At 41.7% G+C, this 24,031-nt stretch overlaps 1 protein-coding gene across 1 annotated transcript in view; it reads left to right on the top strand.

The window, feature by feature from the left end:
- Positions 1 to 19,760, top strand: part of PPP2R5B (protein phosphatase 2 regulatory subunit B'beta) — a 403,518-nt gene extending 383,758 nt beyond the window's left edge. The window contains exons 7-13 of the mRNA XM_086938500.1: positions 607 to 715; positions 2,235 to 2,288; positions 3,643 to 3,693; positions 7,051 to 7,170; positions 11,057 to 11,184; positions 16,358 to 16,459; positions 18,795 to 19,760. Coding sequence (XP_086794626.1) covers positions 607 to 715; positions 2,235 to 2,288; positions 3,643 to 3,693; positions 7,051 to 7,170; positions 11,057 to 11,184; positions 16,358 to 16,459; positions 18,795 to 18,942 — 712 coding nt within the window. The 3' untranslated portion in view covers positions 18,943 to 19,760. The remainder of the gene's footprint in view (positions 1 to 606; positions 716 to 2,234; positions 2,289 to 3,642; positions 3,694 to 7,050; positions 7,171 to 11,056; positions 11,185 to 16,357; positions 16,460 to 18,794) is intronic.
- Positions 19,761 to 24,031: the final 4,271 nt, after the last annotated feature.

Below are 24,031 nucleotides of genomic sequence, written 5' to 3' on the forward strand. Positions count from 1 at the left end.
CCTATGTAATTTATGTAAGTCATTCATTTTGTCGTAGTATCTTTGTCCGAATATGGACCAATACCACTGCATACAAATATTATGGAGAAAAAGAGTAAGCAAATCCACGATTTCACGGCTATAATATAATGTAGCTCATCCATCCCTTAATCCACTCCTCTGACAAGACTCAAACCTTTGCGATGGTTTACATGACACATTTAGCTCAGGAACATGGCTGAAACGTTTCCAGTTTTGTGGTATTTGAAAGTTGTGGGTTCTTATTTTCAGAATATCCCCAGACATAAACACCGTGCCCTAAATATTGTCTACAGAACTATTACCTCATGGGAGTTATTAATGGAAAGTGTATACCCAATAGGACGATATTATTGTAAATTACATTTAGGGCATCATATTTATGCTAGACGATATTTTTGTACGTACTGTTCTGTCATCCAACCGTTTCTAGGATATTCAGCATACACTGAGCATTGTATGACTTTTATATTGAGAATATAAAATTTTCTTTTATGCATTTATTTGTTTAAGTCCAAGAATAAAGCAATTCATTGATGAGCCTTTAGGGTTTGCGGCAAACTAACATTTTATAACCTTCTTTTACAGCATTATCAATGGCTTTGCACTTCCTTTGAAGGCAGAACATAAACAATTTCTAGTGCGGGTTCTGCTGCCACTGCACTCAGTCAAATCGCTTTCAATATTTCACGCACAGGTATGGTTTGGCTGATTTATTCACATCACTTCTGCTCGGAAAGACACTCCCCTTGATTTTACTGACATTGGAATTATATTTCCTTCTGACTGACTGTTTAACAAATAGTTTGGCAGCTCATTTTCTGAATTTCTCTGGCACGGTTCATTCGGCCCACAGCTACAGTATATCATATCAGACTGCAGCACCCCGGACAAAACCCTACATTGCACTGTCACCCACTTGGTAACAACACAACTGACCACATTATAAATGATAAGATGCCAGCGACCAAACCTCCTGCATCCACATGAACAAATGTAGGCCATCCTGTTCCGCCACCATACAACACTGGCCAACCCAAGATTACATCACATTTAACATTCCCACACTTCAGAAGAATATCTAACATAACACCACTAATGACAATACCTCATAAGACCAAGCCAGCTCTATTCATACTACACATCCGTGCTCCATCAACATAACACCGGCATTCGACTGAAGAAAAACGCTGGACATTAGAGCACACATTAAGAAAACCACCAAACTATACATCACATTAGACCATACCACAACTAACACAATATCTCACATAATCATGACATATATCAACCCACACAAAAATACACTGTGCCACATAGTGAAATAATCTGCAACTAACTTCTGTACAACACATTAAAAAAATCAGCAAACCAGACATGATTACCCAATGCCCTTTATTGTAATAATCTGCCACTCCTCTTTATATAAAACACAATACCCGCCACAAGCTTCCTACACACCATACAAAGTAAGTGAAGCATAAAACCATCCAAACACAGTACAATAAAAAAAGCACACAAATAACCAAGCCCTTGCCACCCATCACAGTACATGACCACATTACACCATACCAGGTGCCAAAGCAACACACCGATTCAGCTGTAAAGCACACCACTTATACCACAACACCAACCACGGAATGAGTACCATACATACCCCACCCACTACATTACCACAACACACCATCAAACTTATCGCCATTCCCGACTCCCACTCCAGTAACACTCTACCCAACAACATCCTATACCAAACAAACTCCACCTACATATCACATCACAAGAAATAATGAAATGTACCCATACAGGTCACACCTTAACTCCCCGGACAAGGATGAATGAACAATTTAGAGATAATTACACAATTGACAGTTGAGGTTCAGACAACATAATGTCCCCTGGGAGCAACATCTTTTTACCGCAGCCCATCACTAGAAGGCTGCGACCCAAATAGCACTATCGTAATGATGTGACTGGCTAACATTGCACAATGCATACATTCCATAAGGTAGCTTCTGTGTCACTTACATGGTCCCTTTCTTATCTGCTACTGTCGGATACATTGATGCTTGCATTTCACTCTGCTGTGCTAGTCCAATGAGCCAGGTTGCTTCCATAGGCCCTCATGTTCGCTCTGCCTCTCCCCCCCACGCCTTTGGTCTGTGTTCGTCTTGATTGCGAGTCAATAGCTGGTGCTTTCTGTCTCTTGTCTTCCTCAGCTTGCATACTGTGTGGTGCAATTCTTGGAGAAAGATGCTACGTTGACAGAGCATGTAAGTAACATCCTGTCAAAAGAACAATGTAACTTTGGGTACGAAAAGATATAGATTGACAAGTGGATTGAAGGGCAAGCATGCGTTGGAGTTGTGGAAAGACATCCATGTTTTCAGTACTTTTCAGCTAGGCTATCATTTCAGTGAATGAACGGAGGAAATGTGTGTATTGCATGCTGCTAAATCCTCTGATGTCCTGCATACCAGGTTGCTGCTATGGCTTCCCCACAATCAGTTGTTTAAATACATTTACAAGATTTATTTTGATAGTATTGTTGCAAAAATACATTGATGCCATAATATTCAGACACTTGTTATTTGCCCTCTGTGTTTTACATTTGTTGACATTGTTATTGCACAATCATAATTGGATTAAAAAATAGTAATTCCTAGTTTGATGGTATATCAATACATGCAGTTCTATAATTCATGGGGATGATATATTTTGTAAATTGCGGATTTCACCTATGGGAAGTCTAAACAATGACTCTGGCTACCTTCTTGCCCTTCAATTGAGATAATGTAAAGGAGGGAAATTCTGAAGTGTCTTCCAAAAATTGACATCTGTTAAATCTGCCCTCCTCTGTTGCGTGTCTTGCCTCATTCACAGGTCAGGGATTTTGTTGTTTCCCCTGGCAAAGCAATGCGGAAACCCTCTAAGCATGGCAACCCCAGGGCCGACATGATTGTGGACGAACCCTCTTACTTAGGATGGTCCACTCTTTCGAAGCAATATCTGCCATCATTGTCCTGACTGGCCTTCCATGCCATGGTGTTTCCTGATACCGCGCTCTTGGGTAGCAGCCCGAAAATCAAGAAATATCAGCCCACGGAGCACTAAATCAGTGTACTGATAAATAGAGCAGCCATCAGCCTTCACCAGGAAACAGCAGGCGCAAACAGTGTAAAGGGTAGGAGCAAGGCAGAGAATGCAGGGCACCCCTAACTCGTACAAGCACATATAGGAACCTTTAGCTGGACAGCCACACTGGTTACCTTTCTAGGTTGTTGTGGTTACACATGATGCCAATGTCAAAGGATATCAGTGACAGTCTCAGAAAGAAGTGGTGCTGCCCATTGGTCTGGGAAGGGTTACCAACGCATTCCTAAAGCATGTCAAGTTCATCATACTGTAGCGAGTAACAATATCTAAAAATAGAGATGGTACAAGGTATCATCATCCCTCCATGCTCCAGTCAGGTGAATGTGGCTTCAAAACCATTCATGATGGAACTACATGTTCTTATTTGTTGTTTTTTTCACTTATACCTAAGTGGGACAACGGGGTGTGAACTTACCATTAGAGTGTGCGTCAGAAGGACCACTAATGAACACTGTCCTCTCTTTTTATTAGGTGATCCGAGGGCTGCTGAAGTACTGGCCAAAGACATGCACCCAGAAGGAGGTACTGTAGGATCTAACCTGGATTTGTTAGTTATGTTTGAAGTGTGCACTATCAAGCGGTGCAGACAGGAACAAGTGTGTTTATTGGTGCTGTGCATGTGTGCTCAGCAAATTAACGGTGCTGTATAGAGACGCTTAGGAACAGCTGAACGCCAGCTCCACAAGCATTAGGGTTTCTCAAATGAATTATTTACATATATATTGAACAGTAGCTACAGGTAGTTATTTGTTTTTTTATAATTCTGCCCTTCATGCAGGGTGGCAAAATGTCAGCTAGCTGTTCCTCATCAGAGATCTCATGGAGTAGATGTGTCTCTAATTCCTTGGTTTGCTATTTCCAGGCCGCATCCTACTCTTCTCTGCGTATCCAAGCACTTACAATATCTAAATGTAATATTTTAAGAGCTGCAGAGTTTAACAAAGACCTGTGGATCCCTGGATCCATCTGCTGCTCTCATGCAGGAACCATCACTATCCTGGTGCACTAGGATCTCAGCTTCCCTTTACCTATCATCTGCATTTGGGAAACATCGTTATTCAAGCCCACCCAACTTTGGATTCCCCGTCTCAAAATCCTGCTTTGATGCAGTTGGTAGTTTTATATAGGGACGCGTATGTTCTTGAGCACCACCCTTTGTTCTAGTTCATGAATCCTGGTCATACAAATGTGGTTATATATGTATTTTTTTAATCAAGGTTTTGTTTCCTGGCATGTAGTGATGGGCTTACAACCACCTTGCAGCGCATGCTATTCCAGTTTTTTACTATTCTAATGATTAGAACATGTTTTCGAATATTTAATCTAATTTTTGTTTTGTTTTTCCATTTTAAACTATCCTCAGTTGTATTTATATTTATTATTTTACATTTTTAATTCCATTAGTTTTGATATTTGACCCTTAATATAGACATACTAGCCATCAAGAAGCTTTTTTTATTCATATATTAAACCCTCATACCATATTTAGTTGTTTCACGCATCTCCAAATTGTCTTATGTTTGTCAGTGTTTTTCATAAACTTTGATAAGAGAGGCCAACACATTCCACTAAACAATGCCCACCTGCACTCTTAAAAAGCAAATGAAAGTGGCACAGAGTTACACATAGAACAGCTGATGGATTGCAGAACCTGGCACAGACAATGCATGGTTGCAGAAACTCTCTCTTGGTGGTATCTCAACATATTTCACTACTTTTAAATAATCCTTATGTTTTACTCTGGAATCTGGCCTGAAATTCTCTCTAACTCTCGCTCTCTCTGTGCCTCGTGTGTGTGTGTATTTTGAACTGAAAAAACAAAGGTCAAAGGGAAAAACTGTCAGTCAAAAAAAAACTTTATAACCTACTAAAACCACTGAAATTCACCAGTTACAGTTATCTCTAGTAACTATATCTTGTGCCCTAAATTAACTATAACTGCAGTCCAGCCCTGCACCCAACCCCCTGTGGGAGCCAATCTCCCTTCTTTCATATTTTTGTGCACTGATTATTGATTACGCTAAATTTAATCCTTGCCTTCCCTACTAAGTTCAGCACAGATGGTCTTTTATTTGCCTGCTGAAAGTGGTTGTGGGGAGTAAACAATTCAAGATTATACTTACAATGTAGTCATGCTTAAAAGACCACAGACTCCGAATTTCCGTTTATGGATTTTATTAGAAGGCCACAAATAATTGAATATAAACACACCTTAATATCAGAGAATTAGGTACATGAAAATCAATGCAGAGCTGAGTCTACAAACATAATTCATTCGGCATCAACGGCATAATGTGATGAACTCCAAAATCAAAACCTAACATAGAATTGAAGCTGAGTCCAAATTCTTTTTCATGAAGAGGGAAAACAAAAGTTATCTTTCCCTACACTGCTCTCACTGAGGGTCCTGCCTATTTCCCTTATATCATAATCCAAAGGTGTCAGCACATGTTGACTTCCTAAGAAGTACTCAAGTCAAATGGGTCTAACAGCTTAAGGCTATGGAGCTCGCTCTAAGATCCTCCTTCTCCTCCGTAAAATGCAAGAAGTCTCTTTACTCTGTCCCTGCGCATCATACAAAAAGACAAAGATTGGCCCTCCCCAAATGCGCCACATGATGAACTGTTTCACTTGTAATATTTTTCTAGTAGATTTCCATAGAAGCTTTTTAATTAAGTTCTTCTTATCTTCTTGTGGCCTTGGGTTTCAGCTAGGCCCAGCACGGAAGGCATCCTCCCTTCCCACCTTTCAGTCTTCTTCAAAATATTTCAGGTATTTCCTTAAATCTAAGAATAACAAGGTCGAATTCCTGCACCTGCAGAAGGATGAGAACATACTGTCTTCGCACACAAAATGATTAATTTAATTATTTTTTTAGCAAACAAGGATTCGAAACCAACAACCTACAGTTCTGGGCCTACAGTGCAGGCAACTTAAACGACACACAGTTACATTATATGGGTATAATGTCATCCTGCACATTATGCATACAGGAATTATGGTTGAATTTGGTACATCTTTAAGCTGGTTTTGCCAAATCCTCTGTTTCATTCCTTGGGGCTTATGGGATGTTTCATGCTGTAACTCATTTGATATTAGTTTGCATGGGTATGTGACCATACCACACCAATCTTAAGTAGCTAGTCAGGTTTCTTTTTGAGGTCAGACTTCTGTTTACAATGCAACCATTAGTGTATAATGCAGTTTGTGGGGTGAAGACTGTGCATCTCATATTGCAGTGGAGAGATTGTTTGCCACTTGAAAGAGAGCAGGTTACATACAAAGGTAATATATACCGTGTGGATGGCTGGACATTGTTAAGCAAACTGAATACAGCTATTTTCTAAATTGTTTAACAAAGAATATAATAACATTTCATGTTTCGTTTACCATTTATTTTTCACTTTATTGAGCACTTCTCTTTGCAGCTCTTTAATCACCCCTTTAATTTGTTTCCTGAACACATAAATAACTCATATTCTCCCAACCGTGTCCTTTCTTTCTACCTTACTTCGTCTCAACTTAAATAGTGCTCCCTTCTCCAACCTCGTTCTTGCCAGTCTATCCAGCCAATTCTTCTCATACTTTATTGTTTTTACCCTGCTCTCCCCATAGCCTACTTCCTAATGTACACTCTATTTATTCCCAAAATGCAGTGCTTCTACATTATGTATAGACTTAATCTCCAGATTACTCCTCCATGCCCTAATCCTCATTTTCCTATTAGACTCCTTTTTCTTTCATTATTCAACAAATGCATCTCTTTTTTTTCTCCTAATCATGTCACTTAACCTGATTTTAAGACCTTCGCCTCCCCATCTCTTACACTATTCCCTCTCCCTCTGTTGCTAACATTAATGTCTGTTTCTTCCATAAAAGGTGATGTTCCTGGGAGAAATAGAAGAGATCTTGGACGTTATTGAGCCCTCTCAGTTCATCAAGATCCAGGAACCCCTCTTCAAGCAGATCGCTCGGTGTATTGCCAGTCCACATTTTCAGGTGGGCCCCATGCTGTAGAAGGTGCTATATTACAACTTCTGATTTTTGATTACATTATTAGTTTTTATGGAACACACTACTCCATTCCAGTTTGTGAGCGCCCCAATCCATTGTCAATCAGAGCCATTCAGCGCATACTGTACACCATGTCTAACATTTCCTAAAATTGTTGATGTCACTTTCTAATTAGGTTCAGCATTGTGACTTGCAAATGTAGACAATTAGATACTGTGTAATGTAACCACATGTACTCTCCATCCAGTACTTGTAAAATTCAATGCAGAGTGATAATTTCTGGTGTGAGGAAGGACCCTCGATTGAGAACCCTGCTCTAAGTCGAGGCTCCTTACTCACACCAGACTACCATTTGTGCAGAACATGGGCATTTTAGAGAGTAAGGAATACTAGGATAGTGTGGAGTTTGAGGAGTTGACAGCCTTATCCTAGGATATAACATTGTCAGCAAATATTGCTTTAAGCAGGAAAGACTGAGGGAGAGAGCAAGAGAGAGAAAGAGTGAGGTGGTGTTGCCAGAACCCAAGCAGATGTCAATCTCCTCGGCCAGGCATGCAAGGGTATCAAAGACAGGCATGATGAAGCTGCCGACAAGTCTTTCTTAGCCACCTTGGTGCCATAGTGTGAAAGAAGAGAGGTGGTGGGGACTTGGGCACATTTCTCTCACCAGTCATGAAGGGGCTTCAGAGGGAGCGTAGATTTGCAGAGGGGACAAGGCTTTATGTTGAGCATTGCCCTAAGGGACACTCTACTCCACTTCACCCCATCAAAAGAAACAGATGCTTCAGATGTCTTGAGAAGGTTTCAAAACCCTCTGCACTAGAGCAGGAGACCAACATGGTGCAGGAGTTCCCCTCTACAACACATACAATTAAAGGGGACCCTAGGGCAGTTTAATGACCAGCTCTGAGTACATGCCCTACAAATAATCATCACAAAAAGGGTATCAGAGGGTCAGGATTCCTACAGGTAATTATTGGGGACAGTAATAGTGAGTTGTTACCACCAGCCATACAACTGATTTCTAGTGAAAGTTACAAGAGCCAGGTCAGGTCAGTGTCTGGTCTCTGGCACCCATCAGTCACCACCCGGAACCGCCCTTCATCACTTGGGGCTCCGAGGACCAACACCGCACCTGATCTTTTCTCTAACAGGGTAGGACTAACCTTCCTGTTGGTCAGGGCATAATCGTTTTAAGTTGGAAAGATATATATTGGTGATGTAACTGACGGGGTGAAAAAATGTGCAGTGCAAAGAACAAAGTGATATCAAAGAATATAGAAAAGGTGAATAAAATTGGTTTAGGAAGCAAAGAGATATTTAATAGGATATAGCTCCCAATACCAATGTTAAAAATAGCCAAGACAGGGGAAAATTTATAAACTGTCTAGTGGTGGAACGTGGTCGACATGTTTCAGCAATTGGTGGCCATGTGGCCTTGCTTTCTTCAGGACCTATTAGTAACGCTACTGCAAACAAAAAAAACCCAAAGTGTGAAAAAGTGTTTTTTATATAAAAGGGGAAATTATTGGAACAACTTAGATATTTATATAAGTGTCACCTGGACCTCCTAGGTGTACATGTTCCGAGTCTTCTTACAAATTCAGTGGTTCCCCCACCATTTGATATCAGGTCTACAGTAGGTATTTTTTTTTTGACACTTTGGCGAATGGTACCAAAGTGTAAAAAAAAATACCAACTGAGATCGGATTAAAACCAGGCTGTGTATTAGCCCCCCATTTATTCAATCTTTTTATGGCCGACCTCTCACCTCGATCAGATCAAGCAAATGCACACCCTCCACGGCTGGGAAGACTGCCCATAACGCATCTTTCTTATGCAGATGATATCGTTTTGTTTAGCCTGACCTGTGTAGGCCTACAAAGGGCACTTAATGAACGTTTGCTGTTTGCCAACATTAACGCACTAGAAATTAACGAGACTAAAACAAAAACTATGTCGTTCACGAACTGCTTACGACATCAGTATCAATTTAAATTAGGAGAAAAACGCCTTGAAATAGTAAAAACCTATAAGTACCTAGGGGTATATATCGACAAAAGTCTGAATTTTAAATCTCAGATTCAATATCTTGGAAAAAAAGGAAACGGAAATATTTATGCCTTCTGCGCTATCGCGAAGAAGCTACATGGTCCGTCATTTACACCCCTAATTTCTGTGATGGCCGCAAAACCTCTACCATCAATCACGTATGGAAGCATAGTGCTAAATGGGAAAAATGTTAAAATCTTAGAATCAATACAGACAAAGGCATACAAAAAAGCGTTCAGGTTACCCCAGTCAGTAGCCCCGGCCAAGGTCCGACTTGAATTTGGTCTCCTCAAGCAGTATATTTGGAGAAAATACGCAGCAATCAAAACATGGTATAAACTATGGCAGAATCAGGCTAATCTGCTAATTGATGCCTTGTGGCAAGCCCTGGAGGATCCAAACTCAAGTTACGGGAATTTTTTTAAAAAGGCATTAGATGATACTAATGCGAAGAAGCTATGGTAAAAGAACAAGACCTTCCAAATCTTCCGTGGCTTTGCAAATAAGGCGTCAAAGCTGCAATCATTATTGGAAGACAAAGCCACTTTAGCAAAAAGATCGCACGGATGGATGGTTCTCCAATCATATACAACTCTTCGACCGGTGGAATACCTCAGCGCAACACTTGAAACTCAAATTAATGGCAACAAGATTTGGGATATTACCAAGCCTAGGGGAACAACTGTCGTGGAAATATAGTGGCATCAAATCTTGCGGTCTATGTGGGGAAGCCTGGCAAGATATCATCCATCTAATATGCGTCTGTCCTAATTTAAAAATGCAACGCATGCAACTACTGAAAAAGGCATTTAATGACAGAGGTATTCGAACGTGTAGAGGTGCAATAATTAAAGGACTCAGCACGACTGACCCTCAGTTGACTTGTAAAATAATGAAATTCTTACTGTATTAAGAAGGACACTGTTGTTGCTTCATTGAAAATATTGAATTCATAAGTGGGTTCATGTTTTTTAAAAATATCATTCTTTTTTAAATAATGTTTCATAGTGACTTTATATTTGTATTATGAAACTGTTATGGTTTTAATTAACTTAAACAATAAAGACATTCCTTCCTTCCTTAAAAAAAAGAAAGGTCTACAGTAGGAGACAGTATAACCCAAGCTGATAGCATGTAATACACACGAACATTGGCCGAATCCAAGCATACCAGAAAAAAGAATGACTTATCTCTGTACTCTTAGAGTTAAAATGGCCTTCAGTGCTTATAAGCAGTCTTTGGTTACTGAAAGCACAATATACAGAGCATATAACATCATGCAACATAGCATAACAACACAAAACCTGTAAAACAATTTTAATAGAAAAGAGTGTTGAGGGTTATTGATTTTACAAGAGAGTCAGTCTCAAACCTGAGCATCTACCCTGTGGAGTGATGTCTTTTTTCTAGTTGCTCTAACTAGATGGCTATCCCGAAGTAGTCTTCCATGCATTGAATCATATCTGACCATAGAGCATAACTGTCTGTTCATATCCACCATTTTATGTTGGGGGGTTCTATGAGAATCAGAAGCACAGCTTTAAAGATGCAGTTTTACATGATTGTAGACCAGTACATTAACATATATTTAAGCCTGATTATGGAGAAACAGATCTATATTTTCTTCCTAAGACAACAACCTTGGCACATCTTTTTATATAATTTCTAGACCTACAAACACCAAACAGGAACATAGATATCAGAAAAATAGAGTGGTTGAACAATGGGGTCCACTTCGTTAATAAGACAATCAGAAGAGAGGTTTCCAAAGCTTAGAAATGTAACTTGCCAAAGCTAACTTGATTTCCTTTTCTTTTAGGTTGCAGAGCGGGCTCTGTATTTCTGGAATAACGAATATATCCTAAGCTTGATTGAAGATAACTGCCACAGCATCCTTCCGATAATCTTCAGCACACTCTACCGAGTATCCAAAGAACACTGGAACCAGTAAGTATATCTTCCTCTGGGCTATGACAGCAAGACTCCTGGGAGATACACACTTTCATTAAAGTCAAGCCAAGATAGTAGCAATAGTGAGACAACTAGGCACATTTCTGTTTATATGGTTTCCATTGAAAGCCTGGTAGTTTCCATTTGCTCTGCCACCTTACCTGGGCCTCAAGAGACATGGGCCCAGGGAGGGTTGATAGACACATCCTCTTCCTTCACAGATAAGATCGAGGCGAGAGATTGCAGGAGATGCTGTGCCAACTCTCTTCTTCTCCTGTCAGCACAGATCTCTGTAGGCCCACACTGACGGGAGAAAACAACTCATCCGGACTAGCAGCTCTCTCAGAACTCCAGTCAGTGCAGAGCAGAGCTGGCTCCTTTTGGCAGGAAGGCACTGGTCGTGGCGGTGCTGGTGGTGGTGGTGGGTGGCAGGATGCTGGGTATCTCCTTTTACATTTAGATTTCTGGGGAGAATTATTTTCAGAGGGTAAAGGGGGTAGGGTGCAGACTGCCAGGATAAAAAAAAATACAATACATTTTATTGATTTTAAGTCACCAGTGGAGTAGAAAATAACATTTAAATGTAACATAAAAATTGAGTCACCAAACCCTCCCCATCACCCATCCGATCCCCCATTGCGTAGACTACCAAGAACAAACAACTGTCTACAGCTACAGCCAGGACTCCCCATTCTATGCAAGCAATTTCAGTCTTGGTAGCTACAAATGTCATCATCAAGGGTAGGATTTGGTGTGTCCAATCGATCTATATTGATCTGTCGATATTGCCCCCATGGTTCCCCAATATGTTGACATTCCTATGGGCAGCCTCTCGCAACTTGATCAGTTTTTCCTCTGCCTTACAATGATCAAGCCCCCTTCACCACTTCTCCATCAAGGGGTACCCTGCTTCCTCCAACGGTGGGCTATGTCTCATTTCGGAACCACTAATCCTAGCCAAAGGAAAGGCTGTTTAAATGTATTAATGTCCAAGTCAACATTTATGTATAAGGTGACCATCTTTGGAGTGGGTCGCAGTGTACAACCTAGGAAGAAAGACTCTCCCACAACCTGGTACCCCCAGATTGTAATTGTTAGGTCACCCTCATGCAAAGAACACTGGAGACAGGAGGGAGAGGCAACCAATCCCATCTACCACAACCTTTGTCTTGTAAGGTAGATTCTGTGCAAATACTTTATTTAAATCAGCTGCAGTCTACTCGATACGCCCATCTCTTTTGGAGCCGTTCTAGACACCCCCCACTCATCGTACGTTAGATGTTCAAGGTCTTTCTCCCAAGCCAAGCCTAATGAGTCCAATGGATCTGTAGTGTTATTTGGTAGTGATCAGTAAATTTAGGTCAACGTGTGATCTCCTAGGTCTCCCAGGAGTAACTTCGCTTCTAGGGGATTGGATTTCAGTAGGGCCGTCAGGCCAGATATGTACGGTGTAATAGCAGACCGCAGTTGGAGGTATTGGAAAAAGTGGCTGCGGTGTAACTCATATTTGGCTTTAAGATCCCTAAAGAATTTAGGCACCAGTCCAGTCATCACATCACCCTATGTAGCGATCCCATTAGTATCCCACTTTTGGAAACCCTCTAACTTGGTTACTTGTTTAAATACTGTTCCTACTTAAAGCGGTGTCTGTTCAGTGAGTCACTTATTGCAGCCCAGTCCGTAAGGGTATCTCTCCAAATCTGTATCATATTTATGGTGGCCAGAGTGTGAGAGTTGAATATACCTTGCCTCCATATAGCAAGTGCTGTATGCGTTTCCCACGTAGTGCCCATTTTTCAGATGCACAGGAGGGATCCCCTGGAAATCATACAACCATTCCTTTACAATCAGCGGTTGAGGGGCTGTGTAGTAAGACTGCATCTCACCTGTCGCAATTCCTCCCTCCTATGTAGATTTAAAACAATTCAATAGGGAAAATAGTGGGAAACCCCAGTTCCACAGGGTGCTTCAACGGGGGGAATGTATCCTAGTGAAATACAAGTAGGGCAGTTCACTTGAAAAGTTTTGCATCTTAAAAAATGACAGACCTGGCAACAAGGGATAAAGGGGACATCGACCAGAACGTAATGCTGGTTCTCATTTTGTCTATCAGTGCTTGAATGTTTCATTCCCATGTCACCGCAGCATCATCCTAAAGTATACTCCTAAGTATTTGAACCATTGTGTAACTATTTGGAGCTAACTGTTTGGAACTCCCGGGCCCACCTTAAGTCCTGGAAATATGCGCTGGCCAGAAACATCGACGATTTCGCCTGATTTAATTATAAGCCAGTAATCTCCCAGAAGGTGTGGCATATCTGTAGGGTACAGTGACCCGATCTCTCAGGATCCGTTAGGAAAATCAGAATATCCTCACCATTGAGGGACACCTTTCTGAAACTCCAACATCCCAGTCAAACCCTTTCACCTAAGCATCAATCCGTAGCTGCTAGTGGCTCTATGGTAAGGACAAACAGAAGGGGCTATAACGGGCAACCCTGCCTCTTTCCTTTTTGAATTGGAAAGATGTCCAACAACACCAACCCACTGGAACCTCAGCCGATGAGCTTCTGTAGAGTCATCGTGCATGTGACATGAATCTAGGTCCAAAGTTAAGCCTACTAAGGAGGGCAAATAGAAATTCCCACCCACGGAGTAAAACGCCTTCTCAATGCCTGCCAACTGGCCCATGGCCGGGCACTCCAGCCTGTTTGCCAGGACAAGAGCATTATACAACCGCCGTATATTGTGTTTCATAGCTCAGCGTGGCCCAGCCTAATCTCTGTGGATCAGAGAGGGTAGTACTGAAATGAGCTGTTCTGCTAATGCTTTCGCAGTTATCTTTACCTTGGTGTTTAAGAGGGAAATGGGGTAAGAAGAAGAGTACAGCTCCAGCAGATAGCCTGCTTTAGGGATCACCACAATCTTAGCTAGCCACAAGTCAGGAGGCAGCTGTCTTTAATCTCTAGTTTACGGGAGAGTGTCTTTGGAGTGGGTCAGTAGGTCTGCTGGTGTTTCATTTGAAGAATCCATCGGGAACCCATTAGGACCCGGCACCTTCCCCAACTGAAACTATTTAGGGCTGACAAGAGTTCTGCCTCTGGGTGGTCATCCTAAAGAGTAATGCTCTCTTCGTCGAACAACCCCCGCAGAGGAAGGTCAGACACAAACGTTTCTATGTCCAGACGGTACGATTCCCTCCTGGAATACAGCACTACACAAGACTGCATGAACTACTGCGCTATCTCCCTGTCACCCGTGATCTTTAAGCCATTTGGTCCAGAAATGTATGCTATTGTGGTGTAGTGTCTGATGTCTTGGCAGAGCAGATGGAACAATGCGCTTGCCTTAACCCCCATTGGTAAATATGGCTTTGTTCCGCCACCACACTGCCTTGACTTCATTCATCATGACCTGCTGTAGCAGTCTTTGCATGTGTAGTATGTCTCTATGAAGGTCAGGTGATTGGGTAGAAAGGTATTGAAACTCTATAACTCAAGATCTATTGCGGTTTGCGGTTGATAGCGTATATGTCCAATGAAGAGGCGTATATCATCTCCCCTGAGGTCCGCCATCAGGGCTTTCCAAGGGACTCCTGGAGAATCTACTGAGGCCTTTTTGTGCTTGAGATAAGTATAAATTGCTTAGTCTATGTGTGCTCTACATGTCTTGTCCTGAAGAGGCCATGTGCTTAGTCTCCATCGCATCACAGGCCATTGACGTCCAAAGAGAGAGCTCTACTGGAGAATGATCAGAGAGCCTGATATCCAGAATTTGGACCTCGATACCTCTACACACCGCTGTCCTAGGCAACAGAAATTAGTCCAGTTGGACTGGGTCCCTGAGTAAAAGGTATAGCCCCTCTCTTGTGCTTGAGACAGGCACCAGCCATTGGTCAGTCCCACTGTCTCTGTGAAATTTGACATTAGTGTAGGACCTTTATAGGGTCCACCTTCTCCCCTTGACCTTTAGGCATCAATTACCCCATCCCAGTCACCTCCAATGAGCACGGGACCCTCTGGCATTTTACCTTTGAGGTACATAATAACGTCTAAGAACTAGGCACCTCAGGATATGTTTATGGTTGGAGGGCAGGCCACTTATGTATGCCCCCCTATTTCCACCGGCAAATATTTTGAAAGCCGGGGATGATGATTTCGGTCTCATATATAACATAAAATTATAGATGTCTACACAGTGAATAACAGGTATATTTTTAATCAAGGCATTTGCAGTTACATCATAGACAACTCTCATAGGCTGTTGGATATCACGTGGAACCCCTGGGTTAAAAACACCTCTGTCATTCACAGTTACTCATCTGTAATTCTATATATTGCATAGATTGTTTGTCACAAAAAAACAAGAAGTAAACATATTCATTAAAAAAGCATATCCTCACCCACTCTCCCAGAAGATTTACAGATGGCTTAATACTTTCCCTCTGGTACAATCCTCACTGTTAACACTCCTATCTCATAGGATTCATCATGTCAATATACATTTCTGCTTCTAACTGAATTTTCAATCCTTTTTTTCTTACCTCTATTAGCTTCCCAACTGAGCATTTTTTGTCTTATACTGATTTAAGATTTTTTTATATGTGAGTGGAATCGCAAATGATGTTCATTTCAAGGATTTTCTAGTCAGAGGGGTTGGTTCCTTAGATGGATGGTGCATCTGAGGCCCCACTAAACATTTTAACGCTCTTGAGGAGCCACGTGTAGGTGATATGCTCTAGTAGCTAAGTTGACGTGTGATATATTCTAGCTTGGAAGTTAAAGTGAGGCTAGGTAGAGGTGCTCTAATGGTCTAGTTTTTTTAGTTTTGAATCGAGAGACTCTGATTAGGAATCCCATGTTCCCTACTGGAACCTATATCATTGTGTGTCCACCTGTCTCAGTTGCCCTATGTGCCAAGGTTCTGAGTGCATAGAATTAACTGAACTCCATCATTAGGTACTATATACAATTTGGGATATTTACATTTGAACAGTAGGAGTTTCACCTGATGCCTCTCAACACCCTTGTGGCTTCTCTTCCGTCTCCATTGCTCTGTCCTTCTACCCCCAGTTTTCCTGCTCCTTCACATATCTTCCAGTGTCTTGCCTTCCACATGTGTTTCCTCTCCTGTCTTCACTTACCTCATCACATCCTATCCTTTTCCACAGGACAATTGTCTCCTTGATCTATAACGTGCTCAAGACCTTCATGGAAATGAATGGAAAACTCTTTGAAGACCTGACAGCATCATACAAAGTAGAAAAGCAACAGTAAGTATGCTCATATGCTGCAATTTGAGGCCCACAAAAAGTGGTATCAGCAAAAGAAACAGACATCATTGCCGAATAATCATGTATGCACTTTAACTCTCACTGATTTGGTATCAGTCTTGCATCTTGACACACGTTCTCGCGATTTGTGCCTGATTCTTACACAGTAGATTGCAGTCTCACTCTTTGCCAGTCTGGCCTTAATTCAGCCACTGGTCTTCCGGGTATTATTGGTCTATTAGAAGGCAATTATTTGGCGTGAAGCGTTATAGTGTCCTATCCAGACATGCAAATCTGAAGCTATAGACTATTGGAAGTCTACATTCAAATAGAAACCCATTTTCCATAGTCAACTTTATGGCTCCTCATTACTTAAAATCCGTAACAAACCTACCTCAGTGAGGTCGTGGCATCTTCTGCTCCTCCATGTTTTCCTCACCTCCTGTAAAAAAAAAAAAAATAGTAATAATATATAAAGTTCAGCCAAGGCCAGGCAGGAATATTTCAGGAGCGAAGAGAGTACTGACTAGCACAGAGATTGTCATAGACATCACCTATCAGTTATGGTTTTCTTACACAATGTGTACTACGAAGAAGACGCAGAATACATTCCATGTCATAGGTACATGTGTCCCATTATGAGCTTACGGTGGTCACACCTATGCCTCCATAAGCCTGCACCCTGCCTGCAGAATTCGCGGATACAAGATCCACATATGCATAAGGAGAGTAAAGGCAAACCCAAGACACCACATACACCTTTATATGTGTAGCTGTGGGATAGTAGGACTATTTAAACCTTTTTTGTATGAAAGGTCAATCGCTTTCAATATGGATTAACAGTGGATTCCTAGAACTAGTAGGTTCCTGAATTGGGAAATATTGTCTTTTTTATGTTATCAAGCATTTGTAAAGTGTTGTATCACAAGTGGTTTCAAAGCACTACCCCAAATGGAAGAGTGATAATTCAGACAACTCAATCATTATGGATCTGCGAAAAGTAGCTCAAACAGCCACATTTTCCGCAGGTGCCAAAACTGAAGTAAAGGTATTTGTGGCGTAGGTTGGGGGGGGGGCGGATGAGAATTAAAATGTTTTGTAGTGGTAGTATAAACACAGAGTCCTCCCATCCAAGAACTACAAATCTAAGTACAAGCTTCAAATTGTCTGTCTAAGATCTTAGGGTTCTTCTTGGTGCGTATGACTGGAGGCATCTTTGAATAATGACTGGGAGGTCCCTGGAACAAGATTTATGAACAATGCATAAAGATTTAAAGCACATTCTCGGCCTCACCAACAGCCAGTGGAGCTTCTGTAGGATAGTCTTGGCATGGATGAAGTGGGGAGCAGCTGTCACTAGTGTAAGTACCATGCTATGGAAAATCTGGAGTGTAAAAAACAGAGCGTCAGATAGCTCTAGATAAACAGCATTTGAATAATCTAGATGTGATACTTTTGATGCTGCCACCGCAATATGCCTTATTACGAAGGACATATGCGGGACATTTTTTCTCAATATATGCATTTTCAGAACGAATTATCCATTTTAACTTCCAAGTTATTCACTCTTTTATCCAGGCCACTAGCTGTCTAACCATAAGCCATTACCGCCATTAACAATCAAAAGTTTTGTCTTTAACGTACTAAATTTAAATGTATTACTACCCATCCACCCCTGCCAAAAAACAAGCTCAAGTCTGGAAGCTAGAATTAATGGAATACAATAAATATCATTAAAAGTACAATTTAGCCAGGCCTTTATCACATCCATATTCCTAACCAAATAATTACAAATTATCCTTTCATGTCCTAAGAAGCTAGGGCGCACTATGTGATTCCTTTTAGTTTACCTGGGTATGATGCCCCTTGAAAGGGCCATTATTGTACCAAAAGGCTCTTAAGTGGTCCGCTTGAATACCATTGTAGTCCGCCGTGCGATGTAAGGGATTTGTAATTAAAGAATTTCCTTGTACTGATTGAGAAGTATGGACATGTATATTAAAACTTTGCAAATGCCAAACGTGCTCAGAGAACCCCCTAAAATGTTACAGTGAAGGCTGCATAACCTGCAGCCCATGTAAGACACTTTATAGATGTTATGACACCTATATTGGTAGAGAGTCTAAGTTAATTACATGAAATGCACAAAAATGGGTCGCCTTAATGGCCAGTCAATTCATTGGCAGTAGGTAAACAAGCTGGAGTAGCTGAATATGCACATGCCTACATCGCGCTACATCACAAACACACCAAACAAGTTATTTTGGCTTTGATTATGGAAAACAATTCTTTATCATATTTCATGCATTTTTATTACTTTCTTCCTAACTACTAGAGACCTGAAAAAGGAGAAGGAGCGCCAGGAGCTGTGGAAGAAGCTGGATGACCTACAGCTACGGCGACTGCGCAGCCTAGAGGAGGCTCAGATGAACCGACTTAACCTACAGAACAGCCTCAGCATGCAGAGTGGGAGTAAAAGCTAAGCAGTTACAGGCACCCACCACCTTCCTCAGAAACCCCCACTATGTCACCGCCACTTACGCCCAACCACTGCTGCCTGCGTCCCTTCCTGTGCCAAATGAGTGAGAAAGTGAGGCCCACGTGGATGTCGAAAAACAACATCAGCACATGATCACTTCTCTTCTAGGTCTAACATCAATATGCTGGCTCCAGTGACGTTGTGTATGCATGGAGGGGAACTCCCTGCCAAAAGAGTCCCTTCCAGAGGGGAACTGTTTGCAGGAAAGGATCCATTATCCAAGAGCAGACCATCTTTGGCTGGTCCTCACCGTCCGGCAACTCTGTGATGCATCAGTTGTAGCCACAGCCGGTGGGACACTACTGTTGGGAACCCTAGGGAGACCACCATAAATATGGATACCAGCTGGTGCCCGCACATGGAGAAGTGGGCACGCCCAGTCCCCTGGGTTCTAAAAGCAGTAGCGTTTTGCAAAGAGCACAAGGGAAAGAAAATCACTGGAGATCAATGTTTTGATGCCCCAGGACAAAGCTGCAGTCCACCAAGAAGAACGTGCCATTAATGACCTTGGTTTATCCATGGACACATTTTCTTGGGGGTGGGGGGTGGGTGGGATGGCAATCAGTAAACCGATCATGCCCAGTCTTGGAGGGAATGGGGGGACAAAGTGAATTAAGAGGGCCTATGGGCAGGGGTTCTTTATATTTATTTATTGTATCAGAAACAGTTCATAGTCCGAGGTGGCGGCTTCCACAAGTGGATCTAGGGCTGTCCTGGCTTTATAAAGCTATAGGTAACAGTAAAATATGTAAACTAAGAAAACTGTGTCTGTTTGTGTTCATACAAAACAAGGATGGAGGGACTGGGGCCTTTTTGAATTGCCGATACACCGGCCCCTTACAGTTGTGTGAAGAAAGAGTGTACTGTTCCTATGCAAATATCTAAGTAAATATCTAGGTAGGGAGACTGGTGAGCGGAGGGGAGTGCTCCTTTTAGGAGCAAGGGCCCTCACACATCCCGAGGGGTGTCATGCTTCAAGATCGGGAAGCTCCTAGTTGAGCCGGTGCTGCAATGCCCAACAGGCTCCTCGAGGGGGCTCTTTTCCGGAGATCTCTTCTTTTCCTCCGATGTTGGATGAGGGGTAGCAATGTGTGAGTAGAATGGATGAGAGTTGTGTGAGTTAAAAATTGACTATGGGGATCCAAGCAAGAACAACATTTTAATGGTGGGATCCCTTTGTCAAGTATGAAAACGTGGTTTGAGCATGGAATAGATATAATGGTCTATTTATCTGCAATAGGTGTGAGCACAAGGGTCAACACATTTCATGCCTATAGGAGTCCCTAGGGCATCTAAGCATTTCGTCAGGACCAAGAAGACCTTATTCTACTCTCACTGGGATGGGTGAGTGAAGAGTTTATGCACCATGCCCTGTATACGTTACATAGATTTTCGGGATATCTCCTGGAGTTAAACCCCGTAAACGAGAAGAAAAGTGCCCCAAATCTGGCTGGACAAGGAGAACGCTGATTTAGTGTGTCGTCAAACATGTCAAAGTGCAGTGTGGCTATCAACCTACCCGGGGCCCTGCTGGTGTTGTTTGTGTTCATATTCAAAATCAAAAGATTAAATTTAGACTTTTGGTAATTCTTTTTAATTGGGGGGCCAATTGGTAGGGCACACTTTAATAACAAAGTAGAAGCCCTTCATCAAACATGTCTACCTTAATTGTTATAACAGCGGCCACTGGAAAAAATGTAATGGTATGGCCCTTTCATTAGCCACATACATATTCTACAGTCATCCATATAATTTGCATATTTCTACCAAAAAATCCTTCTAGCTCGAATGGATCAAAAGATAACAAAAAAGGTCACTTGCAGTGCTGCAGTGTAGACACGTTGAAAAGACTAACTAGAAATATTGTGGGTTATTAAATTTAACTCGTATAGAAAGGGAATAGTGATTCAATTTTTGTCACAAAAATGTTCTGCATCATTATTTGTGCAGATTCATGTTATTCCACATACACTGTTCTCCAAACAGGAGTTATTTTACATGAGGCACTCAGAAGTCAACTATTTGAGATGTTCTATCTTCTCTTCTTTAAGTTTTCAGATTAAGGTTTGATGTCTTGGATTTTACAGTGCCTCCAAGTGAGATGCGTACATTAAGTATATGCAGTGTACATTATAATGAAAAGATGACTTTCTATAGGTCTAATATATATATTTTTTAAAGATAACCATGATATGCAGGAAAAGGGGGGGAAGCCAACTTTCATTACATTGTGTGCAAATGTAAGTTTTTTTCCAGAGTTCAGCACTGTCAGAGCTATTATTGTCTTAGGGGTTTTATTTTAAGACCTAACTCCGTTATTTCGTGTGAGAGTGGGTTCCAATAACATTAATTGGCCATGTGGGATGTTAGACCTACTCCCGCTCTGAGCTGGCATGCTTTACTAGTGTTTTGGTTCCTTTTCGGCTGTAGCAATTATAGAAGAGCAGTTTGTGAATAGCTATGGACTTACTCTTTTGGGAGTGGGCTGATGTCCCTCCCTAAACTCCTACCTGACCCTCGTTAATCCCATCCTTACTACTCTCTTAACCCCTCACTTTCTCAACTCTTAACCCCTCTCTTTATTCATGATTATTCCCCATTTTCCAGCCACTCTCCTGTGTTCATTCCAAATTTTCTACTAAGATGTATATCTGTGAATGCTAAGACTTTGCAGTCAGGTCGGAGATCTCTGCAAATATAGGTATAGGAGAGGCAGAGACACAAACTCGGCACACAGCTTTGTGAGTAGCATTTTGTAGTACGTTTCGCAGTACAAAACATACAACAAAATGTAATTTGTGAATAGCCCTCCCAATGTTTTACACACATTATTTTACCCTGGGAGTTAGAAGGCACAGTGTTAATAAAATATTGTGCATACAAAACAAGCCAAATTGGTATTTGTTGGTGAATACACTTTAAAAAAGATCGAGAGTATATATCTATCTATTACGTTTTTGAGAATCCTTTGTGTTTTGCATAGCATTGGCATCACTAATATATTAATGTGTGTTAAAATGACACAATAGGAATATATTACTACCACAGTATGTGTCTCATAACTAGCACTCTGGTGCACTTTCACAAAGTCACCAAGCCAAAGCATGCTCATATTGTGCTAAAAACCTTGGACTGAACACTCTTTTTCGAAAAGTACAATATCGACATTGTACCTTGTTTTGGATTACTGCGAAAAGGGACAGTCTTGTCTCTTTGTTGGTTGTAAAAATGTGCACCATTGCTTTGTGAGCTGTGGTATGTTTGCAAACTAATAACTAGAATGCGGTGTAGGCGCATCTCTTACACTACACCTGCTAATGCATTCACTGTTGTTGCAGGGATTCTGTTTAGGAACAGAACTATGGCTGGGATCACAGAACATCAGTATGGAGGGACGAAGGGCTTTATTATGACTTTGGCAGTCTACCTATGAGACCACCACCGCAACAGGCCCAGGAAGACCACCAAGGCCATGGTGAGCCTGGCCACCGGATTATGAGTGTAATCCAGGGTGGGCATGCGGTGTTGCGGTGGTCTCATGGCGGTGGCTGTGTTAGGCTCATAGGAGAGCCTAACTAGCATACCGCTGCCGTGAGAGTGCCTGCAGCACTTCCTGCATGGTGTGGCATGTACCACCTTGTGCATTCCGCACGTGCAGGAACGAGGGTGCAATTCCAGGGGTGCACAACATGTACCCCCTCACATGCACCCCAAGGCCCAGAATCAGCCGGGGTTCTGTTAGGGCCTCCTTATCTGCATGTTTCCACCCTTTTCATGGCAGGGTCCCCGCCAATAAAAAGGCACTGTTATGAAGGTCGGAATATATTTGGCATACCAGCATCAGCACCTCCAGCATATTCAGGTCATTGTCAGACCGTCGCCACTGTGGGATCCTTGATCCCGGCGGATGCAGCAGTCTTGTGGCGGTCTCAACCACACTCGTGCTACGGCGGATGGGTGGTGGTCGAACTGCCACCGCAAGTACGGTGGTCCCAGGACTGCCGCACCTGTAATAAGACCCTTACTCACATACTACATTAGTGCCTATGGGCCCAAATCCGACTAGCTCATAATGCCATACCTGCCTTCCTATCCTTCCCAGAGTAACAGGTAAGTTGGTACCCCAGAACACAACACACTAGCCCCCTCAGGGAACTTTGGAAATGGATCATCACTTTCTGTTCTCTCACTTATACATATCCATAATAAACAAATGAAAGACGCGAGGAAAGTTTACAATATTTATTGAAACTATTGTTCTCAATCATGTAGCAACTGTGTTTCTTGTGGTTGAAATTTCCCATCCAACATAACACCAATAACGGTGATGCATGCTTCAGAATATTGCTGTTTATAACCTATGGCAGGCTGGCTGAACCATCAGTGTAGAAAATATATTTATACTGTTCAAGAGGTAAGACAGAGGTAGGCATGGGGCAAACATGCTCTTACTGAAGAAATTCTTATGTAAAGACAGGTCAAAGACAAAGTCTACATCAGCAGCTGTTAAGGATGTTGCTCATTGTATCCATCTAGGATGGAGAGCTTTAGAGTTAGACACAGTAGCCTTTGCGACAGCCTCTAAGGCTGGCATGGAAGTAACCACAATGGTGTGTTTTCCTTGGGCAAGAGGCCACTCTTCAAGAATTGCCATCTGCACAGCAATGAGTAATTTTCAGTGGAAGGAAAACACATTTCTGCTCTGGAATATAAATGCAATTTATAGTATATCAGCACTGTTTCACCTACTTTAAAAGCGATATAGGTAAATCCAAGTGCACCCGGTAAGACTCAAGTCAAGTCAAAGTCAAAATATGCTTTATTCGAGATTTCACTCATAAAAGCAAGAACAGTCTAAATTTTTAAAATACAATTAAATTGTCAGTCAATTACATTAAAAAGATAAAGCATATTATTTACAATTCATGACTCATCATACAGTTCAAAATTTAAAAATATCATATATCAATAATTGTCCATTATTAAAATAGTTTAAAAGAGTTAGAAAAAAACCCAGGACTAGCAAAGTTCTA

The sequence above is a fragment of the Lissotriton vulgaris genome, chromosome 9 (assembly GCF_964263255.1).
Source record: "Lissotriton vulgaris chromosome 9, aLisVul1.2, whole genome shotgun sequence".
NCBI classification, from domain to species: domain Eukaryota; kingdom Metazoa; phylum Chordata; class Amphibia; order Caudata; family Salamandridae; genus Lissotriton; species Lissotriton vulgaris.